Source organism: Myotis myotis, unplaced genomic scaffold, assembly GCF_014108235.1.
Source record: "Myotis myotis isolate mMyoMyo1 unplaced genomic scaffold, mMyoMyo1.p scaffold_m19_p_1, whole genome shotgun sequence".
Classification (NCBI taxonomy): Eukaryota; Metazoa; Chordata; class Mammalia; order Chiroptera; family Vespertilionidae; genus Myotis; species Myotis myotis.
Genome location: NW_023416313.1, coordinates 176,189,608 through 176,209,434, shown reverse-complemented (window position 1 = coordinate 176,209,434; position 19,827 = coordinate 176,189,608). Strand labels below are relative to the sequence as shown.

Genomic DNA, 19,827 nt, shown 5'->3' with positions numbered 1-19,827 from the left:
CTGGAAAGACTTTGGAGGGACTTAGTTCCCTCCCCCGGGCTTCGTTCTGCATGTTATCAGAAGGGGACTCTACCTTCCCAATGGAACCGGGGCGCTCTGGAAAATGGGTAATGAGGCTGACGACGGCTCCCCGCGACCAAACCCCTCTTTTCCGCCGACGAGCCTGAGCATTAACACCCCTGGGGGCTCCGCGAAGGGAGCGAGAGAATGGCGTTAGGTTGCGTGCCCCTTGCCCTGCGGACTCGGGGAGAAAGTGGTCCGGCGCGAGTTCTGCGCACAAGGAGGAGCCCTGGCGGCCACTCGCGAAGGCGAGGAGAAGGCCGGGGTCCCGGGCGCGGGCCAGGGGCGCGGAAGGGCAGCGCCGGGCCCGATTGCGCCCGCCGAGCAGCCGCCGCCGCTCACCTGCACGCGGGGGCGGGGCGGGCGAGGCGCTCGGGCGCGCCAGCCTCCCGCCTCCCGCCTCCCGCCTCCCGCCCGGGGAGGAAGCCGAGGGGCGCGGTGTAAACAGAGCGGCGGCCGTGATGTCAGCCGGTCACATGGAGCCTCTTATGGCTCGGGATGGCTCTCGGCGGGCGGGCAGCTGCGGCAGCTGCTGCTGTGGCTCGGGCGGCGGCGGCGCGGCGGCGGCAGAGGGGGCTCCGGGATCGGACCAACCGCTCTCCCTGCGCTCTCCGCACCGCGGCTTAAATGATGTATTTTGTGATCGCAGCGATGAAAGGTGAGCCGGGCGCCCCGCCGGGGCCGGGTGGGCTGGCTGCTCCGGGGGGCGGGGAGGCGGGCGCGCAGGGGGAGGGGTGGGCGCGCCTGCCCGAGCGCACGTACTGCCCGGGGCCGGTCGCCCGAGCCCCGCCGGGGCCTCCTGGGCCAACGCGGCGGCGGCACCCGAGCCCGGCCGCGGGAGCTGCCCACCTCCTGCTGGGGGCAAAGGCGCACGGGGCGGACCCCCTTCTTCCGCCCCGTCCGGCTTCTGCCAGTGGCCCGGGCCCGCCGGCACCTGGCGGGGCTCCCTGAAGAAACTTTGCCAGCCGTCGCCGCGCTCCTGGCAGGGAGGGAAGGTCTGGGGAACTCGGAGGAAGCCGGGGGCGCCCGCGGCCGGCCCCCAAGGCCCGCACCCGGGACAGCTACGGCCTACGCAGAGGAAGGCTCTGCGGCCGGGCCGTGCGCGCGCGCGGACGCGGGGTCATCCCTGGGGACTGGTCAGCGCCCCAGGCCTGGCGCCCTCCCGCCCGGCGGCCCAGCAGCCCGGGAAGTGCGGCGGGTCCGCGCCGCGTCCTGCCGCAGCCGCTTCCCAAAGGGCCCGGGCCCGCGGGAGACGGGCGTCCGGAGCGTGCCCAGGCTCCCTCGGCGGCCGCCCGCCGCCGCAGCGCACCCCAACTCGATACTTTGGGTTGTGGGTTTGCGGGAGGTGAGATGGCGGGGAGGGCCGACGGGCGCGGGTTAATCGCGGCCAAACCTCCCCACCCGCCTTCGCCCCGACTAGGATTCTGTAGCCTGGCCGGTGGCAGGATGGCAGGGGCCACTGGTTGAAGAGAGGACTCGCTCAAGGTCCTCTCAGGTGAGGAGGAAAGAAGCTGTAGCAAGTCAAGGAAGTTTGTCAGGGGAAAGCCAAAGTTTGGAGGTGTGCAGGAAGTCGCCCGTGCGGCCTGGAGAAACGCGGACACGCTCCTAGGACTGTTGCAAACAGCCCCGGAGACACTCAGCCCGCAGCGCGCTGCCGGCTCGTGCAACAGCAGGTTCCTCGGGGCAGATAATCTGCCTGAGCGGCTTCGCAGACCCGGCCGCTGGCGGCGAGGATTTAGAGCCCCATCTGTTCGCCGCGGACAGGGCTCCCCTAATGCGCAGCGTTTTTGCAGACCCAGCCTGTCTTGAGGGTTCCCCCTTCCGTGCGGGCGCCGCTCGTTAAATGTTTGCTCGGTGGAGGTTTTGTTGCAATCCAGGATGAAGGGCACCCGGTTCGGTTCGATATCTGCGCTGGGTTTACTTTCGGATCACCGAGCTTTGCCTTTCTTCACTAGAGATTGGGTGGCATCTCTTTTATTAATTATTAACAGGCCGAAACGTACTGGACGCTGAGATGAGCTGCTTGAGATGAAATTCTACAACGTGCCCACAGCAACATGTCTATCTTTTTTTCCTGTGACTTTTGGAAAATAGGATTTAATCACTTTTAGAATATGCAACTGATAAAGTAAGAAAGAGGAAACCTCCCTGTGATTCACGTTGTTAAGCACTTAAAATCATTTTGGAAAGAAAAAATGTTAAGGTTTTTCTTACCGACTTTTATGTAAAAGAAATCTATGCTCCTCCCTCCCCCCCCCAAAAAAAAAACTTTTATTCTGTTTCCTGCATTTCATTAAACTTGTAAGAATAAAATGAGTCAAATATCCTTTGTAGTTCAGACATTTTCTTTCATTTTTTCCCCCTTTAAGTTATAAAAGACATTTTGCTATTTGGGAGGTGCCAGTGTCAACCCTAATGCATTTTATTTAGTTTAATTTGCGTTGATTGGGACAAGGGCGGGGGAGAAGCTAAGACCATTTCCTCTAATGAACAGTAAACAAACAATACAGTATGTTTTAATATTTTAATTTTGACATTTCCCAGTATATAGGCTGTTTTGCTTTTATAGTTCTAGAACAAAGTGAACTCCCATCCTGTCCCTCACTAATATAATCATGAGGATTACACCACCATCATCATCCCCACATTTGTCTTGGAGTGACCTCTGGCTGCCATAAGATAATGGATTCGTAGTATTGTGCTTTGAGAAAAGCAGTTCGGGAGTCCTGGCAATGCAGTTTTTCAATAAGCCTGAAAGAGAGAGACGTAGAATTATAATGCATCTAGATAATTAGGATATTTTGTCCCCAATATCATAACACCCTGTGTTTTGATAGGATTGTCTTGCTTTGGTACAAATTTAAACTAAAGAAAAATAGTTGTGGGAAAATGAGGAATGCTGTAAATGTTTCCATATCAGATTTAAGGGGGTGGGGGAAATGACCCAGAATCATATTAAATACTTCCCCACTGCCTCTCAGTATTAACAGTTAAATTGGTTCCATACGTTAGAGTTTGTACAATTGGAGTTTTCATGAAACAGAAACTCTTTACAATATAGCTTTTTGGTGTGTGTATGCATGTGGACCGCGGAGTAGAGAACAAGCCACCATAAAAGACGCACATTCTCTTTGTTGGCTGATTTACTGTTGTTTTTTAAACATCATTAAATCAGGCCTTTTGAACTCACCAAAGAAGAAAATCCTTCCTCTGTGTTAGTTGTCAAATAAGTTTAGGCTTAAAGTGGTTTCATCCTTAGAAGTAATAAATCTTCATTTGAGCAACTCTAGTCTCATCCTTCAGTTTTGTTTTTGTTTAATTAACAACACAATTCCAATACCATTTGGATTGCTTCTTGGGCAAATGGAGAGAGCCAGCGATAACATTTAGAATCGGAGGAGCACTTGGTCTGCTCATCATAAAAGTGCATTGGCCAAATGTCAGGCGGCAGCCCAGCGCTGAAAGGAAATGCAAGTGCTTCATCAGTTTCAGCAGATTATGTTCACCTTTGCTTCTTGTGAGTGCTCAGCCTGTGTTCATGTAAATGGAGTGTGGAGAGTGAAGGGGAGGCTTAAAGGGAATTTCTGTCCCATAACAGATTCTTCCCCAATACAATTCGTGCACAAAAATATAAGGCGCCTTGCTACTTTGAAAATACCATATATGTGGGTGATTGGCAGTATTTCCACCTCTTAATAAATTTGATTTTGTAGTTTTGAATAATTTGGCTTTTCTTTTTACAAAATGAGTTTTGGATTTTATCTCTGATTTGCTTTTAAGCACTATATCAATGATCCCGTAGCTAGGATTTTTGTCCCATTATTGTGATCTTTGATGGGTAGGATTGGGAGAGGGTGATGGCCCGGTCTTGAAAAGAGGAAACCCAAATGGCTGCTTCACTGAGCAGAGTGCTTATCAGGCAAGGAGCGGTCAGTTCTTTTAAAGACAAAGAGGATCTCTGAATCCATTTTTCCAGGGGAGGTGGGGGAGCTTGGAATCGCTGTGAAGTAGAGAATTTTTAAAAGCACCATTTTGACAAGCAGCCTCTTGATTTTATGTATTTCAATCGCAATACTTAAAATGCAAAGCAACATCATATTCAAGTAAGCAATTTTGCCTTCTATTTGATGAGAACCATTGAACTTCTTCAATGCTGCCCAGTTATAAAATCATACAATCTCTAAATAGAAATAGTCTTTTAAATATGTGTGTGTGAGAGAGATTTAAAACTTTAGGGTTTTTAAGGACTTAATAAATATGTTAATAAATATAATGATAGTTCTCACTAGACTCCTTTTTCTCCCATCTTTCCCTCCCAACCTAGTGAGCCACAATATAATAGATGTGACCGGCAAGTAGATAATTGCAAAGCACTTGCAATAGCACCCAGTCACTTTGTAATGTGCTCTGGGCCACCTAAGAAAACAATGGTTACAAATAACCATTTACTGGGAGAAAGAGCGACTGAATGGATGGATAGGTAGGTAGGTAGGTAGGTAGGTAGGTAGAGATAGATAGATAGATCGATAGAAAGATAGATCTGCAGAAGTAGAGTTGGAGTTCAGCTTTCTTAAAATTCTCTCAAATTATTTTAACGATCAATAAAAGCCATTGTATGGAACGAATCTTCTAAGAATACTTTGTTACAGAAATGTTTTATGTATGCATTGTAAATATTCACAGTGTTTATTAATAAGAAATCGGGTTGCCTTAACCAATCTACTTCACATTTAGTGACTTTAAAAACCATAAGTAGATGCTCAGAGTGAGCATTACATAGTGCTTATGTTTCTCTGAGTAAAAAATGATTGGGAGACACCCACCCAAAGGTGTGAACTGACATTTGATACTATCTCAAAGACCACATAGCGACCCCTTTGAGAATGATTTACAAGTTCTCTCTCGCCCCTCCAGCTCCTCCACAGACAGTACCTGCCTTCCACACCAGCCTTTGAGTTCTGGACTTAGAAATTCGTAGTCAAGAGCTTTTGGTATCTGACGTGCAGGAACATGGTTTTTCTGTACATTGTCAGAGTGTTCTATGTCCAGAGATAGAGGTCTATATAGACAGATAATACCATGAGTTAGCCAGTGGGCCAAATGCAAGAAAACAATGAAAACCTTTTTATTTCTGGATTTGACACTTGCTAGCCTCAGCAGCTTATAAGGAGGTAATGTAAATCTTTGCTTCCTGTATAAAAAGTAAGGCCCAACCCATTCCGTACGTGTGCCAGTGATTTCATATTTTGCTTTAGATTTCATTGTCTCTGAAGTTTACTAGGCGTTTCATACATAAATTGAGGGGTGGTGTCAATCTATCTCTGTTCTGCACTTTACGCTTTACAAACATTCTTATCGCATCTACTCCTCCTTGGAAAGTCATTGATACTGTCTCGCTTTTTAGTTGAAGAAACTGAGGCTCACTGGGGCTATGTGCCGTCGCCCGGCTCTCCCAGCTGAGACTCGGTGAAGTGAGGACTGGAGCCCTAATTTCTACTGCCTTCATGCTGCCTCCCCTGGAGGAAGCTGTGAACATGTCCTGGATATAACTTTGTCTCTAGTTAGTGGAAATTATAACTCTGGCATTTATGAGGGGAAAAAATAGATTCAATTATGTAATGCTTTGCTGAGCCTAATATCCTTAAATTACTATTTAATAAAATCAATTTGGTACAAATGGGGCTATTCTTATTTGCTTATCATTAGCTCTCTTCATCCATGATTTTCATTAAGTCCGCTTCTTATAAGAGGATCTGGGTGAAATGTAGGCATTTCTGTACTTTTCCTTAAAAATACAGAATGCCATGAAGTGCAGCGAACCTGTGTAGCCTATCTTCATTGTGATGAAATGAGCTAGAGATTTATCTGTATGTCCCACTGTCTTTACAGGTAGGCGCATTAGAAAATGCACCTTCTAATGTTAATGTGCCTTTATGTGGTAGAAATCTCCGGAGTCCTTGAGCTTGAGAGTCTGGTTGTTTCCGTGACAGCTAAGGGGCATGGTTGTGGACATACTCGAGAAATCTGTTGTCTTTTAGAAAATCACATGAGGAATAAAAGTTTCCAAATAGATAGATCTGCAAAAGCTCATGTCTCACTTGATGGGTGTTTACCTCTCTGGCAACTGGTTTGAGGTATGTTTGCCTGAAAGCAAATAAGCATTATTTTGTAGAGTTTCGGGGAAAGAAGAAAGCTTAAAAGTCATTCCGATACATGTCCGATTGGCATTTGGTTTCTCTCCACAGGATTTCTGCCAACTGATTATCTGGTTATGCCAGAACATCTCCTATGATGGGAAACTCACTGTTGTTACAAGTAATTTATTCCATCTTAAAATAGAAAATTCTTATATCAACCATAAATCTCTCCTTTTAATTCTGATTTTTTTTTCTTTTGGGACTGTTTAGAACAGATTTTATCCATCTCTCATATGAACAACTTTCAGTAATTTGAAGACTAAGTATCACACACACACACTCTAATTCTTAATCTTTGCTGTTCCTCTACACTCCACTTTGTTCACGTTCAGCCTTCCCATAATCTTTGTCAGTTTTTTTCTCAAACACACTTCAGTTTGTCTAGAACCTCTCGAAATTTTTGTGCCAAAAGTGGAACCCAAGTACTAGTTGTGGTATGATTGACTCAGCACTTAACGCACCATGGAGTAAAGAGTAAAAGTTTTAAAACTTTGTTTTAAAATGTTGAACAGAAGCTAGGCTGTATCTTAGACCATCTCAGCCTTTGTGATCTTGTGAGTTGTGAAAGTGAACCTTGGACCTATTTAGGAATGCTTCCAGATAACTGAAGTTGATTATTAAGTATCCAGGAAAATAAAAGATATTGCAAAAAAAAATAATTAAAGGAACATTGGAAGTACTTACGAGATGTTTTTCTCCAAAGTGGTCAGATCTGAGATAAGTCTGCCCTCTAGTGGTTGCTTACTCATGGAAAGCTAAAAGCCATAATAATGGTGCCAATGAATTTCCCATCAGGCTAGTGGAGAGGTCAAAGGTTGAGATTATTTTCTCAGTTGTTCTGGGGAATTGTACATCAAATTCAAAAGAGTAATTCATTGTTTTACATGATTATTAGAAATGTGCCAGAGGTGGAGATCATGGATTTTAAAAGTTTGCTTGGAAGGAAGGAAGGAAGGAAGGAAGGAAGGAAGGAAGGAAGGAAGGAAGGAAGGAAATTTTTTATAAGAAATTTGGCTCTATATTAAATTTAAAATTTTAAGTGAGATTTGGTTTTTAAGTAAATAATTATTTTGACCTTTATGGTAATCCTTTTTGATTTTTTAGAGTTTCAACTTTAGTTCTATTCCACTACCCCTAAATATGTTTTTATTTTTTGGTGAAGGGGGTTTTTATTTGTTTGTTTGTTTTAATGCTCACCCGAGGATATTTTTCCATTGATTTTTTTTTTTATAGAGAGTGGAAGGGAGGGCAGGAGTGGGAGAAAGAGAAACATTGATGTGAGAGAGACACATCAATTGATTGCCTCCTGCATGCACCCCAACCGGGCTGGGGAGTGAACCCGAAACCCAGGTACGTGCCCTTGACCAAACTTGCAACCCATGAGTCTTCAGGTTGACACTCTAATCATTGAGCAATACCAGCCAGGACTCAAATATGTGTGTGTGTATTTAAACTGTCATTTTGATCAGAGAAATCCAGCATTTCCCCTTTTTAAACCAAAAGCATTTTTCTTCCAAAAAGCTCCAAAGTAAACTGCTGTAGCTATTTTTGGCAATAAAACAATTTTAAACTTGGGTGCAAAACTATTAATCCCTTGGGTTCTGAAAACTTACAATTAAATCATTTGGTTCATGTAAATATATACAACTTGCCAAAGATATAACATCGATATTTCAGAGGTTTTTAGGACGTTTCATGGTTTATGCTTTAAAACACTGCACAAAGTAGTGATATGCATCTATTTGTGTAATTTTTAGGAGAAATGGGTAATACAAATGAATTGTGGAATTTTGATGATGTGAAACAGTCACAAAACAATCTGATTTCTGTATTGGAATCAAAGAAATAAGTACTGGTCTTCCTATTTCCTTCAGCACCGTTTGTCCTGATGCTACCCAGAGGCATGAGCTAGCAGGTCTCCGTGGCGTTTGCACTGCTTGAGTAGGCGAGGCTTCGGAGTTGAGCGAGAACAGCCAGGGTAATGATAATGACGGGCGGTCACCGGGATCGCAAAGGCTGACAGGGCCCACTGCTCCCACTGGAAAGTAAAATTGCCTCTTTACGTGAAAAACAAGTAAGGGCAGGGGGAGCGTGAGGAAAACCTGCTGTTCAAGCCTTTCCCTCATAGAAATAAGGTCGTGTTCAGAAGTGAGGATTTGTGGTTAGGTTTCAGGTCAGTTCTTGAAGCAAACTGTTTTCCCAGCTGCGCCACCCAGAAGTGTGATTCTTTTACCACGTGAGAAATTGTCTCTTGTTCACAGACTGTTATGTTATTTTCATTTTTCAGTTGTCAGGGGTTTTTTTTTTCTCCTTTTTTCTTTTATTTGTTTATCTCATGTCGCATCTTCTGGACATAAATAATAAAATAAGTTTGAGCAAATATTTATTAAGCGCCTACTGCATGCTAGGTTATTCAGGTGCCACTTGCAAGGTTTTATAATAGGATCGAGACAACTTCCTCCTAGTCATGTCTCTTAAACCATGAATCAGCATTTAAAAAATACACTGAGAAATTGGCAGCCATGCTTAACCAGAGAAGGCTGCCTTAAGACTATTGGGCTTATAGGTTTGCAGTTTCTATGAGCCACATGCCATTTAAAACAACAGAGAGCTTGTTACAGGCAATGAAATGTTAACGTAATTGGATAAAGCCAATGCTTATACTCATGTGTGAACATGATTTCCTTCCAAATAAGTCCTAGGTAGGCTCTAAAATCCTGCCTAAAGCAGTGGTTCTGAAACTTTACTATAGTAGAACCCATAACCCAAGAGTTCCAAAGGCAGGTTCCTGAGCCCCACCCAGAGAGAGCCAGATGCTTCTGTCTCTTCTGTCCTCTGGTCTTCCTGACCCAGGAGGCCGTGGATTTGAAAAGCGTCTCAGTGTTGGGTGGTCCTCAGGGCTCCCTCTGTGAAATCTTGTCCTTGCCTGTCAGAGCTGGATGGGCACTGAGTCCTCCAGCTGTTCAGTGGTTTCCAAATATCATTGATCTTCACAGTCAACTAGGGAGCATTTAAAAAATAAATGCCTGTTCTCCATCACTTGCAGGGCCCCTGCTTACCATGGGCCGCTGGTCCAGGTGAGGCCAGGGAATTTGAATTTGTAAAAGCTCCTCTGGTGGCTGAAGATCAGCAGGTTAGGGAACCACTCCTCTGCCCTCACCCTCTCCTCGTCCAAGTGGAGCTTGGAAAGGTAATAATATTAGGGGGAGCATAAGCTTCCCTCTAGCCCACTTAAATCTTCAGAGTGAAAGAGGTGTCCATTGGGAACCATTTCTGCCATTATTTGGATGTTATTATTAACATACTTGAGATATTCTTCTGGCTATTTTTTTTGTCTTGCTATCAACCAGCTAGTAGGAGGAAATGGGCAGACTTTAAATCTGTCCGCTGTGGCTCAGTTGGTTGGGTGTTGTCTAGTGCACCAAAAGGTTGCAGGTTCAGTTTCTGCTTGGGATTTCGGCTCAATCCCCAGTGGGGACATGCAGAAGGCAGCCAATGCATGTTTCACTCTCACATCAATGTTTCTCCCTCTCTTTCCCTCTGCCTTCCTCTCTCTCTCTAAAAAAACAATTTAAAATATTTTTTTAAAGAAAGAACACTCTACAAAGAGTATAATTTCTGCCCCAAAAAACAAATAAACAAACAAAACAACAAAAAAAAAAACTGTTACTCCAAATGGTCCAAACAGGAGCGGACCTGAGGTCACCTTGGTGCTGGAGGTGTCTGTGGCACTGTGCAAACACTATTCCTTTTCTGCATAAGTCCTGCCAGGAGCTCGGGCCTCACAGCCCTCTGTGAGCTCTGAGCTGGGTTTTGCTACCACTGTGATCACTAAGTGGGGGTAGGCTGGGGATCGTGCTGGCGTCAAGGCCTGACTCCAGTGGAAACAGTGATGTCTTTTTTATGTTGCTTTTTTTTTCATCATCAAAGTAAAGGTTTCAGTGCCCTGCAAGCTGTCCGTGCTTCTTACTTACAAGATGGCGTTTCCCAGGCCCTGAGCACATGGCGTGCATCTGCCCGCATCTAGGCACTGACGGTGGCGAAGTCTGAACGAGACAGATACAGCGCAGCCTTCCTGCAGCTTAGCTTCTAGTCCAGTGAGAGAGGAAAAGTAGAGCAGCTTTTGTTGTGGAGGAGGGCAGCTTCCACATGGCAACTCCAGGTGCCTCTTTCTTTGGAAAGTGTTGTGCGATGTCCCATTATCCTGGCAAATGTGATGCTGCCGGGCAGGGCAGCAGAGAAGGCAGCGGCCTTAGTCTCTGGTGTCTGTGAGTGTAAATTCTGGTGGAGGAGGGAGACAGTATACCTAAGTACACGCATAAATGAACTAGATCAGCGATTTTCAAACTTTTTCATCTCATGACTTATGGCTTACCTAAACTAATTACTAATTAAATGAAAATCCTGTGGCACACCAAAAATATAATTTTTGCCAATCTGACAAAAAATAGTTATTATTTTGATTCATTCACATCTAATGCCTATTGTTGTGTTGGCTATTGTCTTATTTTTTCACAATCTAAGGCAGCGGTTCTCAACCTGTGGGTCGCGACCCCTTTGGGGGTCGAACGACTCTTTCACAGGGGTCGCCTAAGACCATTGGAAAACACATATATAATTACATATTGTTTTTGTGATTAATCACTATACTTTAATTATGTTCAATTTGTAACAATGAAAATACATCCTGCATATCAGATATTTACATTATGATTCATAACAGTAGCAAAATTACAGTTATGAAGTAGCAACAAAAATAATTTTATGGTTGGGGGTCACCACAACATGAGGAACTGTATTAAAGGGTCACAGCATTAGGAAGGTTGAGAACCACTGGGTTAGAGTATTATCCTGATATGCCAAGGTTGCGGGTTCAATCCCCAGTTAGGGCACATAAAAGAATCAAAAAATGAATGCATAAATAGGTGGAACAACACATCAAAGTCTCTCTCTTCCTGTCTCTCTAAAATCAATCAATAATTTAAAAAAAAAAAATTGCTGTCCTAGCCGGTTTGGCTCATTGGGTAGAGCCTCGGCCTGTGGACTGAAGGGTCCCAGGTTCGATTCCTTTCAAGGGCACATGCCTGGGTTACAGGCTTGAGCCCCAGTTGGGGGTGTGCAGGAAGCAGCTCATCAGTGATTCTCTCTCATCATTGAGGTTTCTATCTCTCCCTCTCCCTTTCTCTCTGAAATCAATAAAAATATTTTTAAAAATTACTGAACTAGATAAATACAGATAGTGACAACAGCTAGGCCAACATAAAAACAGTATAATGCCTTAGAAATGTTTATGGCCTCATGGATGGACATCGGAGAACAGAATCCAAGATTTTTTCCAGCCAGTGGTGAATGTTAGGCAATAGTCCCAGATGGGAACTCAGTCATCTGGTCTCTTAGTTCTCAACCTTGTCTCACATTAGACTGTCTAGAGAAGTTTTAAAAAATATGTAAGACCAGGCTGCGCTCCTAGAGCAGTGGTTCTCAACCTTGGCTGCACATTAGAATCACCTGGGAATTTTTTTAAAACCCTGATTTCTGGGCCTCATCCTCCGGAAATTCTGTTTCTATGTTATTGGGTGGGGCCACAGCATTAGTAACAAAGAAACAATTTCCGGAGGATGAGGCCCAGAAATCAGGATTTTAAAAAGATTCCCAGGTGATTCTAATGTGCAGCCAAGGTTGAGAACCACTGTCCTAGAGGCTCTGATTTTATTGGTCTGAGATAGGGCTCAAGTACTGGTAATTTTTTAAAGCTCCCCAGGTGATTCTGGCTGAAAACCCCTAAAGTCCAACACTCTCACTTTACACACGAGTCACAGTCCCTGATGCAGGGAAACGTCATTGGATGGTGGAAACCCCCTCGTGTAGGGTGGGAAAGGTATGGGTTCTTCTCCAAGGTCTGCTATCCAGTCATTGTCAGGTTACCTCAATTGTTCAATTTCCCCACTTGTCAAATTAGAAGGTTGGGTATGATAGCCATCAAACACTTTCCCAGTTCCTTTATTCTATGAAAATGTTTCTGGTAGAAGAGAAAAAGGCTCTAGTCTCTTGTTCAAGACTGGAAAGGCTCTGGTTTCCTTCTGCCCTGTCGCAACCCCCAGTTCCTATAGGTGCTTCAGTCAACTAATCAGTTCCTTTTGGAGGTGAAAATGTAACGTAAAAAGAGATTATTTCTTTTTGCCAACTATTTAAATAAATTAAAGAACAAGCAAGATTTCATTAATATTAATAACCAATATGCCCAGACTTAGTTCTTGTAAATTACAGTCATACCTTATTTATCAAATTCTAGCCCAAAGCCTTTTTTTCCATTTTTGATGGTTGACTGAAAACCCAGGCGGTTGGGGGAAGGGAGGTTGTTTAAAAATGGAGAACCTGGAATAGTCTTAACAATGGCACACCACAGTAATTTTATCCCTTACGGAATATTCCAGGCCAGAAACCTAGAGAAATTGAGGCTTTCCTAATACATATTGTTTGGCGTTTACTAGCAAGCAGAAACAGCGTCTCCTGTGTTGCCATCTTCTAAAAAGAAAATTACAACACTAAGCTCTATCATGAAAAATATCATTGTGCTTCCTCCATTGAGACCCGTATCTCTAAGAACTTGGGTTTCATTGAAACATTTATTCAGAAAGATAACAGTTCATTATACACCAGCATGGCGTGATGTAAGCACCTTAGCGTTATTTCCTTTTTGTGCAGAATCTCCCAGTGGGTTTTGATAATATTCAGCAGCCCCAGAAGGGATAAAGTAGTTTGAAAAGTGAATCTGATGGGAGCTGGTAAAAGAAATTAGAGCCTTGTCCTTTTCAGTGGAGATTTCTAAAGAGGAGCCCATTTTGCACATACGTATTTAAGAAACTGTACACACGTTGTCCGCACATCCACATGTTTACCTCAGACATAAAATTGTGAACAACCATCTTCCTCTAACTTAAGTTGCATCCATAATAGCAAGCACCTTCTGAAAGTGATACTGTTTAACAAAACAATCGGTTTGGCGGAAATCTATTTCAAAAGCAATGTTTTCATCACAAGCGAAAAGGCCTAGAACAGAAGTGTTCTGTTTCCACCCTTGCAGAGAAACAAAGTTGTTTAAAGAGGAGTGAAGATGTCTCAAAAGTTCTGGCAGGCTTTCTAAGCCCCCTGCTGCTGTTTCATTCTGAATCCCTTTCAAAGCGGCGTGGAAGTTTCTATGTGATTGCAATGGCTGCTTTGGGGAAATATTGACGAAACTACTCCTTCTGACTGTTAAGTTGGCTTAAGCGTTTTTAGAATGTTTTCATTTGCTAGAAATATGTTTTGCACTCAGGCTTCTCTCCTCGAAGAAGGCTGGTTGCCAGCCATCTGATGACGCCTCGGGGTGTTTACAGAAAACGTGGGTGCTGTCGTATATTTGAGCACAGCCCTCCCCCAACAAAGATAGTGTGGTAATCAGCAGGAATGTGAAAACATGTATTTAAGGATTGATGCTCGTAAAAGAGGTACCGTAAAGAAACATCGTTGTTCAGATGTGAGAAATGACTGACAGCTCCCCTTGTAGGCATGCTAGTAACAATAAAATCTAGAAGTTCAACATCAAAGCGATCACAGCTTACTCCACCAGTGACTTGCACATCAAAGAGGGAGCGCAAGACAAAGGAAGTGCACTGAGGTATATTTCTGCCTCATAGCCAGATGCTCAGGGGGAGCTCCCAGAGCTCCTTTCATTGAATGCAAAGTGATTTTTGCAGATCAGCGTCTTCATTTCATAAATGACCACGAATATAAAAGCGGGCAAACCAGTGCTGTAACTGCTCCCCATCGCGTTAAGTTTGCTTAGGAGAGAGTCATCGCAGGAGAGACGGGTCTCTCTGGTTCCCTTGAGTAGCGAATTCTGTACCAGTGTGGGCAGCGCTAACTTCACCTAAATGTAGTACAGGGAATTATCCACAAAATAAGAGAGCACGTCTTGGATATATTTCAAGTTCAAGTTGGTGGCTTTGAATTATGCTTGAGAATAGAATACTGGTTCTAAGTTTGTGGGCTTACTCTTCTCTCTTTCCCTCATGCTTGCTTGTTTTTTAATTCCTTAACCTTGTGGGTGGATGTTTGCTGATTCAGGTGTACATTACTTAGCAGGTGTGTGTGATAAGGAAATTTAGACCTGTTAAACTGGCTCGTAATTAATCACCAGCTCTGTGCCTCAGTTCTCAAAATCAAATGGCCTGTCCTCCAAAATGCCAAGAGTAGAACAGGAAGAAAAGTCAAACAGGATTTGACTTTTTCCTCCCTTCTCTTGATATTAAATTGGAAATAAAATTAACCATGCAAGTATTTTGAGTGGTTTGAAATGATGTGCTTTTTTGTTTTGCTTGCCTTTGAAATTTGAAGTTCTTTTATAGTTCATCTTGAGTAATTTACTCATTTTTAAATGCTATTGAAAAATAGTAGTGCTCTGTGTAGTCATTAATAAATACAAAGCAGCTTTCTCAAGGCTCTAGGGAGACCTCATAAACACAACTGTGTTACTAATTGATGCTATACTGAGCTGACAAAAGTAGTGCATCGGTAAACAGAAGTTAGAAAGCAAGAAGTTAAAGAACTATAGGGGATTATGTAGACATCAAGGGTTGGAAATTATAATAAGGCCTCTTTAGGGGAGCATTAATTTGCATGTGGCTGAATTAGGGCACCCAATTATTTCTGAGGACACTACTAAGAACTCATTCAAAATACCCCCGAAGTGAAAGGTTTGAGGAGGATTGGGATTTAGATGGAGTAGACAGGGAACTAAGCATGTAGTATTTCCTATAATGTATGATAGTTTCCCCAATAGCTTGTTAGAGTAGCTTTCTTTGTTAGGGAGAAAAATGCTGATGAAGTCAAGAGTACTGCAATTTCTTTGTTCTGTACACACAATTTATGTTGCATTGCCACAATGGAATTTTTTTTTTTTTTTTTTTAAGCTGGGAGGGCAGGAGGGTGGAGACAGAACTAAACCTTGTAAATCTTCTTTACGTGAACTCCACAAGGACTTGAGCATGGAGCAGATTAGAGAGTGGATTTATACTGTCACTGCCCCCTGCAGCAGTGGTCCTCAGCCTTGATCTGGGCACCCCTGGGGGTTCCCCAAGGCCCCTTCTGGGGTTCCAAAAGATAAAAATTATTTGCATAACAACACTAAGATATTATTTGCCTTTTTTTTTTTTTTTTTTACTGTGCTGACCATTTGCATTAATAGTGCCTGAAGCATTGGTGGGTGAAATTCCTTCACCTCCGGAATCAAGGCAGCGACACCAACTTGTACTGGTAGTGGTTTGTGTTCCTTATTACTGTGGACTTGCTGTTCACAAAACATCGCCAGGTTCATTGGAGAATGTCCTGGATGAAGCAGTAAAAATTATTAAGTTGATTAAATTTTGACCCTTGAGTACAAGTCTTTTTAATATTCTTTATGACAAAATGGGAAGTACTCATAAGGCACAGAAAGCACTTCAGCTCCGGAGTAGGATGTCTGTCTCCAGGGAACAGTGCTTGGACCATTGTATGAGCGAAGAGCTGAACTAGCTGCTTTTTGAATGGAGTGCCATTTTACTTACTAGAACGGCTGACTGCGGTTATTCAGACTTAGGTATATCTGTCATACATTTTCTCAAAAATGAACCAAGGGAGCCTGTCATTTCAAGAAAAATAGTTGGCAGTATTTATTGCCAATAAATTCCGGCTTGCAGGCAGATATTGGAATTTTTGAAGCACTTGTATCCAACTCCATGAACTTTACAGCTTCCCAGCACTTAAAGACTTTTCTGATGATGTTTGTGGTGATATTAATAAATGTGATTACTTGATATAATCACATTCGTTAACAACATATGTGACCATCTGGGAGAGCGACATAACTCAGTGAACTAATGGCTTCCAAGTGACCAGTGCGTGCTATTATAAAAATGCAAGTAGCCTATCTGGCATGGCTCAGTGGTTGGGCATTGACCTATGAACCTGAAAGTCACGGTTCGATTCCCAGTCATGCTCAGGTTGCAGGCTTGATCCCCAGTGTGGGGCGTGCAGGAGGCAGCCAATCAGTGATTCTCTCTCATCATTGACATTTCTATCTCTCTCTCCCTCTCCCTTCCTCTCTGAAATAAATAAAAAATACATTAAAAATATGGGTAAAAGATTCATTCAAGATACAGAATATACCAACATGCTTGAATGTTACAGAGTACAAAAAGTTACTGATTCAGTTTCAGATTTTACATTCCAGCTAACCTTTAAGAATCTTGTTTAACTTGTTGAATTTTGGTGAAGTATCAAACAAGAGTATCCAAAACTATCTGAAAAGACTATTGAAATGTTCCTCCCTTTCCAGCTACATCTCTGTCTGAGGCCAGATTTTCTTTATAACCTTCAACCGAAAAAACCCTCATAGCGATTGAATGCAGAAGTATATGTGAGAATTCATCTCTCTATTCAAGAGATTTGTAAAAATGTAAAATAATGCCATTGTCTTTATTCTTTATCAGAAATATATTTATTTTTCATAAAAGTAATTTATGTTAATATGTAATGAGTTATTGCTATTATTTTAAAATTAATTCTATATAAATATTTTTGAATGTTCTCAGTTTTATTTCACAGATCTATATCTAATTATTGATATAGAACCCATATAAATAAAAGTTCCTTAGGGCTTATATTAGCATAAAAGTATCCGGACATCAGAACATTTGAGAATCATTGCTCTACAATTTACTCTATGAGACATGGAAGATTTTGTGACAGAGCACAAGGTAGCAATAGAAGGGGCTTTCAGTTAGATGGATTTATCAAATAAGCCATGAATTATATACTAAACAAATCACTTTCAAACATGAATTCAAGACCAAATTTCCTAATCCCCATTTTCTTTATGAGGTCTTCACTGTTAACAGCCCTGGGAGACAGAACCATCGCTGATGTTATGTGTTCAGAGTTTTTGTTGCTTTTCTTTTCTTTTTCTTTTTTTTAATGCACAGAGATTTGGCATAAAATGGTGGTTTACAGAGGCTTTACGGTGTAACTTTAATCATCTGCAACCTACATTAGCAAAAATAGTGGTTCAAATTATTGCTGTTTGTCTTTTCAGTTTGGATTTGTCCTGAGAAAAACTATGTTGTACTGTTAGTACAACTTCCAGAGCTGACCCAGCTCCTGGTAGATGCAAGCTATTGGCCGCTACTGCGGGCTCTTGGGGGGCTTTTATCACTGTGTGTAGTGACAGACAGCCCTCCAGGCCCTGCCATCGTGCAAGTGATGGGACCTTCTCCACCCGAGGCCCGTCATTCACACGCCCTCAGACGCTTTCCCCAGAGGGAAGAGTTCTGCCCAGATATCTGTCTGCACCGAGAGTACCTTCCAATAACTTCAGTGGCCTTCTCAGAAGCAGTTCCATTATACTAATTCAATGTATGAAAGTCCAACCTTCCCTGAAATTTCTTGTGAAAAATAATGTATAGTTAGAAAACAATGCTCAAACACTTGTTCTTAATTTTATAATCGCTTTGTTGGCATCTACCGTATAGACATTTACATTCCCCTTTGTAGCAGGGCCATCGCCTCTTGGTTATTATCAAATCAGTGGCACGCAGGTCTTGGTTTCATTTGGTTTCCTATCAGTCGGCTGTCAGTTGAGTGGGAGCAAATGCGTTTTGGCACATTCTATATTTCCAAGGCCGCTCCTGGCTCTTGTGACTAAGAGAGGAGCCGGTGCCCCTGAAGTCCGATCAGTGTAAGAGCATCCGGACAGCCCCCTCCAGGGTGGTGTTACTAGTCAGTTAAAGGTGCCCGCTGAAACACACTCACTGTGTAGACAGCTAGCCAGCTAGCCTGGCCCTGAGAGAAAGCACCTCATTTCCTCTTGGATCTGCCCAAAATCAGGAGAGCGAGGGGGAGTGAGATGGCCTAGTTTCAGAACAACTCAGGATGACAATGTGGGGAAGGATGGGAGTGGAGAGGAAGGAAACAAAGATAGATAGCATCCTCTCTCCTCAGAAAGGCTGTTGGGAAGGTGAAGTGCTAACCTTTGTGAAAAGGGTTAGAGAAATAACTATGTGCCTATTCATGGTCAAAAACAAAACAAAAAACTTCCTTCAAATTTCCAGGATAGTGATCCCCTGTGAAGTCAAGTGGATCTTTTCAGGCACTGTGTTTTATTAACTTCCTAGCATGTTTCTGCTAACTGTACTTAAAATAATACATTTTATGCATCAAGTTTTGCATGATTCTGTAGTTTGGACCCAGGTATAAAAAACTACTAAAAAACTGAAAGGCTTTTTTTCCCCTTGATCTGAGATTGTTCGCTCTGAAAATCCATCAGGCTTACAGTTATTACTTGGGCCTGTTTCTGAGTGTATGTTGCACTTCAATATAAAGCTTACTATTCTACTTTTTTGGTAAACAATGCACTCCCGGTACTGAAAGTATTCTCTAGACTCACGGCTTTGGAATTTTTCACTGTCGTTTAACACACATTTTGTTTATTCTCAATGCCTTTTACTGCCACTTCACAAACATAAAATTGAATCTACGACCTTGCAGAAGGGAACCTAAAGGCTTTGTATACTCCACGTGTGTGTATAGAACGGTAACTGTATCATGGAGGCCTGGTCACAGTCTCATGCTTTCCTTTTCCTATTTGTTTGTTTCTCTCACGTTGGCTTTGGAATGACCTGTAAGGAAGGTAGGGGGAGAAAATGGATCAGAGGCTGTGGTGATATTATACTAGGAATAGGAAGTTCTAAGACTTCATGCTCTCTGTGTACTTTTTAGCTCTCTCTACAGGTTCTGGCCCTGGGTACGGATGGCCTCAGGCAAACAGGCTGTGATTTCAAAGTCCATCATCTCCTTCCGCAGTATTCTCAGAGTTCCTAGGTTAGCGGCCGAGGGCAGAGTTGCCCCCCTACCACGTAAAGATGGAGCAGCACACCTGCCCAGACCGCTTCCTCTTCCTTCTCCCCTAACTCAGGGTTTCATCTGGTGTCCCGTTTCTTCTCGTTCTTCCAGGTGACCTGAGAGAAATGAATAGGAAGGAGACTGAGAAATTTGACCTAGGTGTAAGAGCATGTATGGGTTTGGAAATTTTTCCAACTATAAGGTTTAAGTCTAGAAATGCTACGTTCTAGCTGAAGGATCTTGGGCAAGTCACGTAACCTCTCCATCCTCGTTTTTTTCCAGTTGTAAAATGAAAGTCATAATAATATTGAGGGGTTTTGGAAAGTAGGATGTAACACAGAAAAGGCACTTCCTACGATGTCTCGCCTGTAACAGGTATTTCGCACATAGTAGTCACTGAGTAGGTGTGATTAATCTCATCATCATCGTGTTCCCGTGGGGAGTGGTACACATCAGGTACATGAGTTTGAAGTCAGGGTAATGACTTCATCCAGTCTTATCTCGGCTGGTGCACATTGGCGATTTTACAGGAGCATTGGCCGGTGCTCAAAGACATGACTTGTGTGATCTGGACAGATGGGGGCTGATGGAAGGGGCACTTTTTGATGTTTCTCATCACATGATGTAAGAGGCTTCTAATTCTGCAAGATCCAAG

The 19,827-nt window shown here is 43.2% G+C and overlaps 1 protein-coding gene across 1 annotated transcript in view; it reads left to right on the top strand.

Annotated features, from left to right (window-relative positions):
• The first annotated feature begins 491 nt into the window (after positions 1–491).
• RORA (RAR related orphan receptor A) overlaps positions 492–19,827 on the top strand; it is a 94,774-nt gene continuing 75,438 nt past the window's right edge. The window contains exon 1 of the mRNA XM_036303561.1: positions 492–718. Coding sequence (XP_036159454.1) covers positions 688–718 — 31 coding nt within the window. The 5' untranslated portion in view covers positions 492–687. The remainder of the gene's footprint in view (positions 719–19,827) is intronic.